This window comes from Chelonia mydas, chromosome 3 (assembly GCF_015237465.2).
Source record: "Chelonia mydas isolate rCheMyd1 chromosome 3, rCheMyd1.pri.v2, whole genome shotgun sequence".
Classification (NCBI taxonomy): domain Eukaryota; kingdom Metazoa; phylum Chordata; order Testudines; family Cheloniidae; genus Chelonia; species Chelonia mydas.
The window spans coordinates 179,434,102-179,446,650 of record NC_057851.1 but is presented as its reverse complement, the minus strand read 5'-3'; the positions used below and the strand labels follow the sequence as shown (position 1 = coordinate 179,446,650).

Below are 12,549 nucleotides of genomic sequence, written 5' to 3'. Positions count from 1 at the left end.
CCTGAAATATTATATATACTATTTTTAGTTTTATTTTTCTAGTGGTACCTCTCCTAGTTTTTTTCTCTAGATAGCTTCCCTCAGTGGTCAGGCCATTGCTGAATTCAACAATGTTTGCTATGGGAATGATTAAAGTGGTAAACAACTGAGATGTAATTTAGCAAAAACTAAAAAAGTCATCTGATATTTCATCTTCTCATAGCTAGAGTAAGAGCATTTAACTAGCATAAAATGAAGCACAACTACATGAATCTTGCTTGGAGTACTATGATATCTGAAATTCTCCTACCCAAAGCTGGTGTTTTCCTGTACGAGCCAGGTTTAAAATAAGTTTTCATAAAAGCTATTAAAAGATTAACGATGTCAACACAAACACTGCGCTTGTAAACACCGGGAAACTTTACCAAATTTTCAGGTCATGGGGACAAAGTTTCTGTCCTGAAAAGATGTATGCACTCTCCCTAATCAGATCAATGTTATTCTGGGGACCCTCCTGCGCACAAACTGCTAGTTCAAGTGCTTGTTCATGTCGATTCCATTCTAGGTGTGTGCGCGCCCATGGGCAGAGTTGTTGGAATTTTTTGCCTTTAGCGGTATCTGTGGCACCCTCTGGAGTGCTGCACTCATGTGCTGGTATATGAGGTACCACTGGTCCCACGCCCTCTCAATTCTTTCTTACCGCCTTCATCTTGCTTTGCAAGTGCGATAGCACTTCTTACAGACTGTTGACAGTCTTCTTTGTTACATATAGTTGTCAGATAGTTAGTCATTAAGTGTTACGTGTTTGTTTAGTTAGAGTCCTGGCAGGGACTTTGCCCCGGGGCAAGGCATACCCCGTTCCCCAGACTTCAAACTGTGTTCATCATGCAACAGGCCTATTGCCTGTTAGTGACCCCCACAGCAGCCGCTTGAAGTGCTTGGGAGAGTCACACATAAACGAGAAGTGCAGAATTTGTAAAAACTTTAATCCCAGGACTCAGAAAGAGTGGGATATCCGCCTAAAGGCCCTCCTCATGGAGGCTGCACTTCGCCCAGCGTTGGAGCCCTCCAATCTGACTCTGCGCCCAGCACCTTGGCATTGGTGCGGAGCCCCCCACCAGTGGGTTTCTCCCAGCACCGTTCCCTCTCGCCAGTGCCCAAGAAGCAGCAAAAGAAACAATGCGGCTCCCCGGCATCGACCACAGAGGGGAAGGGGGTTCTGGGCAAAGGACCCAGTTCAGGCCATGCACCCGCCCCAGAGCTACAAGTTAGCCCTGGGCTTGCTGGTGCTGCCAACACCACGCTCAGCCTTAGATGTGGCTAAGGTCCCGCAACCCAAGGGCAAACCAGCCATGGGGCACCCCAAAGGGTGGTGGAGCGCCACCAGTCCCCAGAGCAGAGGCATAGTTCCCTGTCTCCGCAACCTAGGACCCCAGCTCCGCAACCCCGGTGACTGGCCAGACGGCCCAGGTCTCCAGCACCACATTTGCGATATCCTTCAATGAGGCATGGATTGCCCAAGTCAAGGCACCGATCTCTGTATTCCTGGTACTGGCCAGCCTCTCGCCAGCAAATGCCCCGGTGCAGGTCCCTATCACCCAGACGATCCTCAACATGTCAGTCTCCACCGGTGCGGGACCGCTCACCACCACGGCACCAGTCTCTGTCACCCTGGTACTGCTCCTTGGAAAGGCGTTGGCCCCTGCCTACCAGGCACCGGTCTCCCACACCGAAAAGTAAGCTTCCACGGCCCCACCCTGGTCCCAGGAAAATGACTGGTCTCAGTCAGAAACCAGAGTTCAGCCCTTCACCATGGATTCGACAGGCCAGTGTCAGCCCAGTGGAACACTTGGGGCATACCAGTGATACCGGTGATATACTCTCACCACTCCTCCCTGGCTGCTGCAGATAAGCCACCTCATGCCGGCGCCAGGCTCGGAGCACAGTGCAGACTCCAACACAGCATTAAGAGAGCAGGTGTGAATACCTAGGTGTGAATACCTAGGTGTGAATGCCTAGATCGCTCCTCCCCCCCACAATGCCTTCGTCGTCTTCATCACCGGACGAGGTGGTGGTGAGCCCTTCCCATGCCAGCCCTCCCGATGACTTCAAGGAGCACCAGGCTCTCCTCAAAAAGGTGGCTTCCATCCTAAACCTGGAAGTTGAGGAGCTTGCAGAACAGTTGGACGCTCTCTTTGACATGCTATTGGCTGCTCCCCCCGAGTGGATCCATCAAGGGGTTCTCAAGATTGCTAAAGCACTATGACAAACCCCCTCATCCATTCCACCCACTTCCAAACTGGCGGAAAAGAAGTATTATGTCCTTGCGACGGGGTTTCAGTACCTGTATGCCCACCCGCCCCCGGGTCGCTTGTTGTATCTGCAGCCAATGAAAGGGACAGGCTGAGTCAGGCAAGTGCCACGCCTAAGAATAAGGATGCCAAGAGACTAGACCTTTTTGGCACCTGCCACTATGACTGGACCTGCTATCCCAGAACCACAGCAGGCTTCTGCACCTGAATCTAGCCATGCTGCTCCTGATGGCTTGGTTGCTGCATGGCTGAATGCAGAGGAACAGAAGTGCTCAGCCCGTGTCCAACTGGTCCAGTTGGGCAGCAGGAAGCCCTCCACCAGGGCAACCTACCTGGCCAAATGGAAACAGTTTACATTTTGGGCCTTGAACCACGGTCTTTGCTGCAGTTGATCCTAGATTACCTTCTGCATCTCAAGCTCCAGGGCCTGTCTCTTTCGTCGATCAAGGTCCAGTTGGCAGCCATTTCAGCCTTCCACCCTCCATTTCAGGACAGGGCAGTCTTTGCTCACGACATGATAATCCGGTTTCTAAAAGGTATGAAGCGGCTCTTCCAGCAGGTCCATGACTTCATCCCTCCTTGGGACCTGAACCTCATGCTGTCAAGGCTCACAGAGCCCCACTTTGAGCTGCTTGGTCCCTTCTTCTGCTCTCTTGGAATGTCTCATTCCTGGTGGCAATAACATCAGCCCATAGAGTCTCTGAGACTAGAGCACTTACCTCAGAGCTGCCCTACATCGTGTTCTACAAGGACAAGGTTCAGCTGCAGCCACACCCAGCTTTCCTGCCCAATGTAGTTTCACAGTTTCATACCAACCAGGATATATACTTACTGGTTTTCCTTCCAAAACCTCATAAGTCACATGAGGAGTGGGGAGTATACTCTCTGGGCATCAGGAGAGTGCTAGCCTTTTACCTCAAAAGGACTAAGCCATTCTGTAAGTCAACACAGCTATTCGTCATGGCATCAGACAATAGAATTGCCCAGAGAATTTCATCATGGATCACTGCCTGCATCCATTTTTGCTATGAACAGGCGAAAGTGCCACTGCCGACAACTGTAGCAGCCCATTTAACCAGGGCGCAAGCTCATCGGCAGCCTTCCTGGCCCAGATCCTGATTCTGGACACTTGCGGGGCCACTACCTGGTCATCTATCCATACGTACATGTCCCATTATGCGATCACCCAGCAAGTCTGGGATGATGCTGACTTCAATAGAGCAGTGTTGCAAACCGCATGATCATAAACTCCGAGCCCACCTCCAGGGATACTGCTTGTGAGTCACCCAGAATGGAATCAACATGAGCAAGCATTCAAAGAAGAGTTACCTACCTTTCGTAACTGTTGTTCTTTGAAATGTGTTGCTCATGTCCATTCCATTACCAACCCTCCTACCCCTCTGTCGGAGTTGCCAGCAAGTAGGAACTGAGAGGGCATAGGGCCAGAGGCACCTCATATACCAGTGCATGAGTGTGGCACTCCAGAGGACCCCACAGCTGGTTCTATGGATACCGCTAAGGAAAAAAAATTCCGACAACTGTGCACATGGACGCACACACACCTAGAATGGAATGGACATGAGTAACATACCTTGAAGAACAACAGTTACGAAAGGTTTTTTCTGCCAAACAACGTACAGCAACTCTGTCATGCACACACCTACTACATAGTAAGATAAGTACGATACAACTGCTAATGCTTACCTGTACTGAAATAAAGTGTCAAAGAACCATAGTTATAAACATTTTGCCACACAGTTAGATTGTAAACACTTCAGAACAGTGACCATGTTTTTGTCCGTGTTTGTACAGCATCTTGCGCAATGGAGCCTTGATTCTGATTAGAATCTCTGGGCACTATTACAACATAAATATTACATAACAGACATCAAAACCATTTTTCAAACTGGATAACTGCAACTGAGAACAAAAAATGGCATCATCTGTCCCCCTCTTCTCTTCCTGTGGTGAGCAAACAGGATGGAGCTATTTGTTCGCTTTCTCCAAACACCACATCTCTCAGTTGGCCATTTGATAGAAACGCATGCTTCATTTGCGCTTCCTCTTTAACACTGAAGGGAGATGTCAATGGTCTGCTTCCCCCATGATGTTAAGACCATCATGCACATCACTGATGTTAATAATGTCATGAGAATGCACTCAAATAAAAGTGAGAAAAATAGAAACTTCAAAAGGAAAGATAGTTTAATTTATAATGGCAACAAGGAGACTTTGCCATAGACTGAAAGTTGTTATCAAGGACAAAAATATCGAAGAAAATATTGAGGACTTTATTACTTCATCATCACCACAACTGATTATATATATAAAAATGCACTCACCTCTTTAGACCTTTTCCTTTCTTGCTCCATTTCATACTCTTCCTTAGACTTCCTATATAACAAAAAAATTGAGTAAATATGCAAGAGTCCTGAGTAGTTTAAGGGCCCTACCATCAATCAAACCCTAACCCCACCCCTTGACCCATTAAACCAAGCCCTTGACCCCATACACCCTACCCACCTGTCACCGGAAGTCCCGCCCTGTGGGGGTATTACTTCCGGGGTCAAGGCGGCCACATGAGCACCCTCACCCCGCCCCTTGACCCCTTAAACTCCACCCCTTGACCCCTTAAACCCTACCCACCTGTCACCGGAAGTCCCGTCCCATGGGGGTATTACTTCGGGGGCAAGGCAGCCACATGACTGGAATCAAGGTGGGTCATGTGACCCCTCTAACAACTCCTCCCACTGCCCTCTACCAATCAGGAGGAGTTTCACCCCTGTAGGACCGCCCCGAGAGGAGATTTGACCAATTGGAGGGAGTTCCAGGGCAGCGTGACCCGTCCCGAAGCGATTCATGTGAACCCTCTAGGAACTCCTCCCACATCCCTCTACCAATCAGGAGGAGTTTCAGCCACATAGGACTGCCCTGAGAGCAGATTTGATGAAAATAGGGCAGGTTCTCCAACGGGGTGAACCGCCCAGAAGAGGGTCATGGGACCCCTCTGCCAATCAGATCACAGCACTATCACCCCATAAATCCCAGCGCCGGGCATAAGAGGCCATCTTTTACCAAGAACACGTGAGGAGATGCTACTGATAGAACCCACAAGTAACCCTGAAAATGCAGAGAGAGTGAGAAGTTGGCAATGTGAATTACTTAGATTTGGGAGGTCGGTGTATTGTGAGGAATTTCGTTTTGTCAATTTTGAGCAAATAAATCCAGTTCAACAGGTTGTTGAAGCCATACACAGAGGGCTATAGTTAGTTCTTGATGACATTAATGGTAGGGTAGGCCCTGATGATTATGTTCAGTTACATTTAGAGAGCTGTAATTTAACTAACCCTTTGTTTTCGGTCAGAACTAGAGATGAGCTGTCTGCTGAGGATTTCTTAAACCAGACCTCAAAGCTGCTACAGAGCAACAGAGAGTTGCATGTCGATGGGACATTGCGCCTCGTTGTGACAGTCGTAAAAAACAGGGGTGGGAGCACTCGTAGAGTTTTAAATTCTATCCTTAGTAGTCAAATTATTCATAAAAAGAGACAATGTTTAGTAGACCTGACTTACACCAGTACCAATCTGTGTTTTGCGGGTGTGCTCTTGGCCATCATGTCCGACCGTAAACCTACAGACACGGAATTGTTAGTGGAGGTGAGAAAGTTGCATGAAAAACTGCAGTGGTCAGATCAAAAAAAGGTTATGCTCAGTGACGTAGCAAGGTTTGAACAGCATTTAGGAGTCAACATACAGGTGGTGCTGTATGCGGTGAAAGGCGGCTGGGGCTTTTTTAAAATGGGGGGCCCAGTGTACCCTAAGACTTATTTTATCCTGTTGCATGATGAGCATTATTATGGGGTTCTGGGTGTGAAAAAGTTGTTCGGAGCAAAAAATTATTGTGAGTTTTGCCACACAGTGTACAGTCACAACCACTCTTGCAGGTATCGTTGCTGCCTCTGCTTGAGCGTAACATGCTCAGACAGCGTGGGCGTGCAGCTGAGGTGTCCTAGCTGTAGACTGTATTGTCGGTCCAAAGAGTGTTTAGACAGACATATCGACTGTGCATCAAAAAACCAATTTGAATGCCTGTCTAAAACTTTGCGTGATAAGTGTCAGTCTTACGTGGACAAGTGGCACAAGTGTAAAGAGAGGCGGTGTAAGCAGTGTCAGGGTTTGATCTTTGGAAATGTAGACAATCACTTCTGTTTTATGGACAGCCTTAGAAAGCCCGAATCCTCAGAAAAGTATATTTTTTATGATTTCGAATGCATGCAGGAGATTGGGTTGCACGCTCCCAATTACATTTTTGCTATGTCCCTAAAGCCAGAAAAATCCTGGGAATTTAAGGGCAACGAGTGTATTTCTATGTTTGTTAAGCCCTTTATTGGCAAAGAGTTCAGGGACTACACATTCCTAGCACACAATTCCAACGGTTATGATGCGTACTTCATCGTTAGACAGTTACTGAAGGAAAAGATGTGCATAGAACTGATCACTCAGGGTAGTAAACTAATGTGTGTGGAAGTTAAGGCCCTGGGCATTCGTTTTATAGACTCTTTAAACTTCTTGCCCATGAAGCTTAGCAAGCTCCCGCAGGCGATGAAGTTTGAAGGGTGCAAAGGGTATTTTCCACATTTTTTTAACACTTTAGAAAATCAAAATTATGTGGGGCCTATGCCCGGTGTGGAGCACTATGGTGTAGAAAGCATGACGCCCAGGGAAAACGCAGAGTTTCTTGACTGGTATCAAGACCACAGCCCTGAGACATTTAACTTGTAGAAAGATCTTGCGTATTACTATCAGCAGGATGTCAAAATTTTGAGACAGGCTTGTATCCTATACAGAAAAGAGATTATGAAACTGATGGAGAAGGGAGATATAGTAGAGAGACAACCTGGTAAATTCACCGAGATAAAACTGTGTATAGATCCATTCCGGTACATTATGCTGGCATCTGTCTGCATGGCTATGTACAGGTTTATGTTTTTGGAGCCTAAGACAGTAGCTCTTCTCCCTCCAGACAACCATCACAGGCAGAAAAAGAGATATTCAACCCCATCTATTCAGTGGCTGTTGTATACCTCTCACAAAGAAAATATACAAATACGGCACGCTTTACAGGGTGGGGAACTACAGGTAGGCCCCTACTTTTTAGATGGCTATGCCAATGTTGACGGGGTACGCACGGCCTTTGAGTTTAGCGGGTGTTTTTTCCGGGGCTGTGTCACCTGTTATTGTGAAAAAGCACAAAATCCTATGACTGGGACAACTCTTGGATTTCTTTATTACAAGACGCAGCTCAAGACCGACTATCTGAAAAGACTTGGTTTTATAGTGAGGACTCTCTGGGAGCACAAGTGGGAGGTGATAAAAGAAACAGACAGGGAGATTGCAGATTTTTTAAACTGAGCCCAGTTGACCCAGCCTCTCATGCCTAGGGATGCTCTTTTTGGGGGGAGGACAAACGCTATCTGCCTGTATTACAAACCTAACCCTGGAGAAGAAATCCACTATTATGATTTTACCAGCCTGCACCCTTTCATAAACAAAACCAAAGAATACCCTATTGGACACCCCGATGTAGTCTGAGACAAATTTGGACCCCTTGCAAATTATTTTGGAATTGCAAAAGTTAAAGTGTACCCCCCGCTAGGCCTCTTTTTCCCACTGTTACCTGTCAGAGTGGGTGGCAAGCTTATGTTCCCGCTATGCCGAACCTGTGCGGAAACTGAGCAGCGGGAGACATGCACGACTGCACACGTTTATGTTTTTGGAGCCTAACATGGTAGCTCTTCTCCCTCCAGACAACCATCACAGGCAGAAAAAGAGATATTCGACTGACGAGAAGAGGGCCATCCTGGGGACTTGGTGCATAGTGGAATTGAACGCGGCCATAGCGAAGGGGTACGCAGTGGCTAAAATCTATGAAATCTGGCATTTTAATGAAAAATCTGATGAACTCTTTTCAGAGTACATAAAATTACACCTCCGCCAGAAACGAGAAGCTTCTGGGTATCCCAGCTGGTGCACAGATGAAGAAAAACAAAATAAGTATGTTAACGATTTCTACCAGAAAGAAGGTGTGCGTTTACGCCAACACGAGATCAGGTTAAACCCCGCTAAACGCCAAATTGCTAAACTGTTTTTAAATTCTCTGTGGGGTAAATTCGGCCAAAGAACCAACCTACCCAATACCAGCATCATGAGAGACCCTGACGAACTCTTTCAGTACCTGTTTTCCCCCAACTATGAGGTTTCATCCTGCGAGTTTATCGACGATAAAACAGTGTGCATGTCTTGGAAGCACACAGAAGACCAGTACTCTGTCTCTGGCAACACCAATGATTTCATAGCCTGTTTTACCACCACTTAAGCCCGCTGTGACAAAGCTCTGTCCTTGCCTCCGTGGGCCCTGCGTTTCCTGGCAGATTTCGCTAGCCTCAGAGGCTCACTGTGACCCTCCACCTAACCCTTCTTTCTCTAGAGACAAGGGTCACTGTCTACTGAGCCATTTTCATCATAAGCCAGCAAGGGAGATGAGGAGAAGTTATCCTTCCTTGAACAGTCTCTGTTGTCTCCCAGTCTCAGTGATTAATCAGGGGGCAAAGGTCGGGGGAGGAGCCTGGGCCCACCCTCTACTCAAGGCTCCAGCCCAGGGACCCTAATAGTATCAGCTACGGTAGCTGACCTTTTAGAAACACGACATGTACAATTCCCTGGGCTACTTCCCCCACAGCAGCCCTCACTTCCTCAAGCTCCACTTCACCCTTACCTCAGGGCCACCTTCCTTGTGCCTGATATGGTGTGTACTACTCAGCCTCTCCAATAGCACAACTTCCTTCCACAGCTCCTGACCTGCCCACCCACCTGACTGACTAGGAGGCTTTTAACTAGTTTCAGCCAGCCTCTGATTGGCTTCAGGTGTCCCAATCAACCTAGCATTCTCTCTGCCTTCTGGAAAGTTCTTAATTGGCACCAGGTGTCTTAATTGACCTGGAGCAGCTTCCATTTCACTTAACCTGGTACCAGGGATTTGTTTAGCCTAGAGCTAATATATTTATCTCCCACTACTTTTCTATTGCCATCTGGCCTTGCCCCGTCACATATCCCCCGCCCCCCCGCTCAACACCATAGAATTGGGCAACTTGGAACGCCAGGCAATATGCTCGTGACAGACCATCAGCATTGCCATGGTGGCATCCAGCCCTGTGCCGTATGCAGAACTGGAATAGCCCATCCGGGGTGGAGAATGCTGTCTTTTCTTTAAGCTTCTTTGGAGGAATCTACCAGTACCCTTTTGTCAGATACAGTGTAGTCAAGAATTGGGCACTACCCAGTCGCTCAACCAGTTCGTCGATGCGTGGTATGGGTATGCATCAAACTGGGATATTTCATTCAGTTGGTGGAAGTCATTACAGAATCTCATGGTACCTGTCAGATTTAGGTACTAGAACAATTGCACTGGACCACTGACTGTAAGATTCTTCAATAACCCCTAATTCTAACATTTTCTTTACTTTGGCCTTTATTTCTTCTCTTTTGGCTACTGGGATTCGGTAGGGTCTCAATGTTACCTTGGCTCCGGGGATCATGCGGATATGGTGATAGGTCTCAGTCGTCCGCCCTGGTTTTGTAGAGAACACATCTCTGTTGCGATTAATCATGTCGGCTGCCTCGATCTTTTGGATCGATGTCAAGTCGGATGATATCCTCACTTGCTCATGTAAGTTATCCTCCTAGGGAAGGGTCTCCTGCATGACTAAGCATGCCTCTCGATCGTGCCAAGGTTTTAGAAGATTGATGTGGTAAATTTGCTCCGATTTCCGACGGCCTGGCTGCCGCACCTTATAGTTCACCTCTCCCACAGCTTTGATTATTTCATAGGGTCCCTGCCACTGAGCCAACAGTTTACTTTCTGCTGTGGGCACCAGTACCATCACCCGATCCCCTGGTTAGAACCATCGAAGCTTCGCTTGGTGGTTATAATGGGTTTGTTGGGTCTCCTGTGCTCTCTCCAAGTGCTCCCGTACAATGGGCGTAACTCGGGCTATCCGATTTCTCATCTGCAGTACATGTTCAACTATGTTCCTTCCGGGATTTGGCTCCTCTTCCCAGGCTTCTCTGGCTATATCCAATATGCCCTGAGGGTGGCGCCCATATAGTAGTTCGAATGGAGAGAAACCCGTGGAGGCTTGTGGAACCTCCCGGATGGCGAACATGAGGTAAGGCAATAGGGTATCCCAATCTTTCCCATCCCGGCTCACCACTTTCCTGATCATGGCCTTGAGGGTCCTATTGAACCTTTCCACAAGGTCATCTGTTTGCGGGTGGTATACAGAGGTCCATAGGGCTTGTACGTGGAGCAATGAACAGAGATCTTTCATCAACTTGGACATGAAAGGTGTCCCTGGATCAGTCAATATCTCCTTGGGTAGCCCAACCCGGACAAAGATCTGTACTAGCTCCTTAGCTATGGTCTTGGAAGCTGTTTTGCGTAGGGGAACAGCTTCTGGGTACCGGGTTGCATAGTCCAGTACAACAAGCACATGTTGGTGGCCCCAAGCTGTCTTCTCTAGGGGCCCTACCAGATCCATGGCTATCCATTCGAAAGGAACCTCTATTATTGGAAGAGCTATCAAAGGAGCCCACAAGTGCGGGGGAGGGCTATGTAACTGACACTCCGGACAAGAGGTGCAGTATCGCCGGACATCTTCATGTACTCCTGGCCAGAAGAACCTCCACAGGATCTGTGCCTGGGTTTTCTCTACCCCTAGGTGTCCTCCAAACAGGTGACTGTGGGCGAGACTCAATATGGCTTTTTGATGTTTTCGTGGCACCAGAAGTTGTTGTATCTCTTGTTCCTGCATTTGCACCACGCCAGGAGATCTTTCTTCGCTATAAAGTAAGGTCCGGGACCCTGGACCTTCCCTTCCACGGGTATCCCATCGATCTCGGCCATCTCTTTCCTGGTGTTATCATATCTGGGGTCCTCCGCCTGGTCCCGCCCAAAAATCTCTCTCCCAGGATTAACCTGCCCAAGCTCCCAGGGGCCAGCTTCTGCTTTTTCCAGCGGCTCGCTGCCGTCAGGGCTGGGGGCAGCTTCTGGCTCACCTTCTGTGGTGGAAGTTTCTCTGTTGGCTGCTCACGTCCATCTGCCTACTAGGGAGGTCTTCTAGCCCTGAGTCAGGATCCAGGTTCCCAAGGCCTTCGCGGCCTTCCTCTCTTTATTTGTCTTCCGGGTCTTTCGGGGGGCTGAGAACAGATCCTGAGAAATCTCAGCGAACATCGGGGGTTGACATTCCCCCGGTGACAAGTCGCTGTCCTCAGGGTCCCCACCTCCCTCCAGCCTCTCCGGGGGGAGTAAATTATCAAATCCTGGATAGTTCCTCCCAATGACTACAGGATATGGGAGTTTAGGAACTATGCCCACGGTCACCTCAATGGGGTTTCCCTGAACATCTATCTCCACTGGGATGGTGGGGTAATGGCTCGCGGCCCCATGCACGCACGTCACTGCTACGCATTTGGCTTGTAGCAGCTGACTACTTTTTACCAGCTTACCCAGTATGAGGGTGATAGCACTCCCAGAGTCCACCAAGCGCTGTAGACTCTGCTCCATTTATCCTCACTGGCCTGGTGTAATTATGTGGGGCTAATGCGACCCCCGCGAGGTGGATAAGGGAGCATGGGACCTCCCAATCCCCCAAGTTACATTGCATGGGCTCCTCGGTGCTGGGACACTGTGCTGCTATGTGTCCCCACTCCCCATATGCATAACATCTATAATTGCTTTTAATCACTCCCCTATCCTGGGGGTTAGGGGGTTTAGTCCTGGGGTTCCCCCCCTCAGGCCAATCCCTTCCTTCTGGGGTCCCCGCTGGTTTTCGGCCCCCCATTCTTCCACCTAGGACTCCCCAGGGGTTTGGCTGCCCAACCTTCCAGGGTCGGGGTCGGGTGCTTGCTTCGAAAGGGGCCTTCCTTGGGTAGTCGGGTCAGTTCCCTGGCTGTCATCAGTCTTTGTACCAGTGTGATCATCTCATCGTACGTGGACAGATCATTCTGGCCTACCCATTTGCAGAGATCTGGCGGCAGTCCCCGCATGTAATGGTCGATGACCAGGGTCTCCAAAATCTCTTCTGGCCTGCACACCTCGGGCTGTAACCACTTCGGTGTGAGGTGTATGAGGTCAAATAGCTGGGACCTCTGGGGTTTGTTCTCCTGGTATTTCCACTCATGGAACCTCTGGGCCCTCACCG

At 48.7% G+C, this 12,549-nt stretch overlaps 1 protein-coding gene across 2 annotated transcripts in view; it reads right to left on the bottom strand.

Annotated features, from left to right (window-relative positions):
* The window catches only part of CFAP36 (cilia and flagella associated protein 36), a 108,720-nt gene that overhangs the window by 39,949 nt on the left and 56,222 nt on the right, over positions 1–12,549 (bottom strand). For both annotated transcript variants that reach the window (XM_027832191.3, XM_027832192.3), the window contains one exon: positions 4,634–4,685. In XM_027832191.3, coding sequence (XP_027687992.1) covers positions 4,634–4,685 — 52 coding nt within the window. The remainder of the gene's footprint in view (positions 1–4,633; positions 4,686–12,549) is intronic.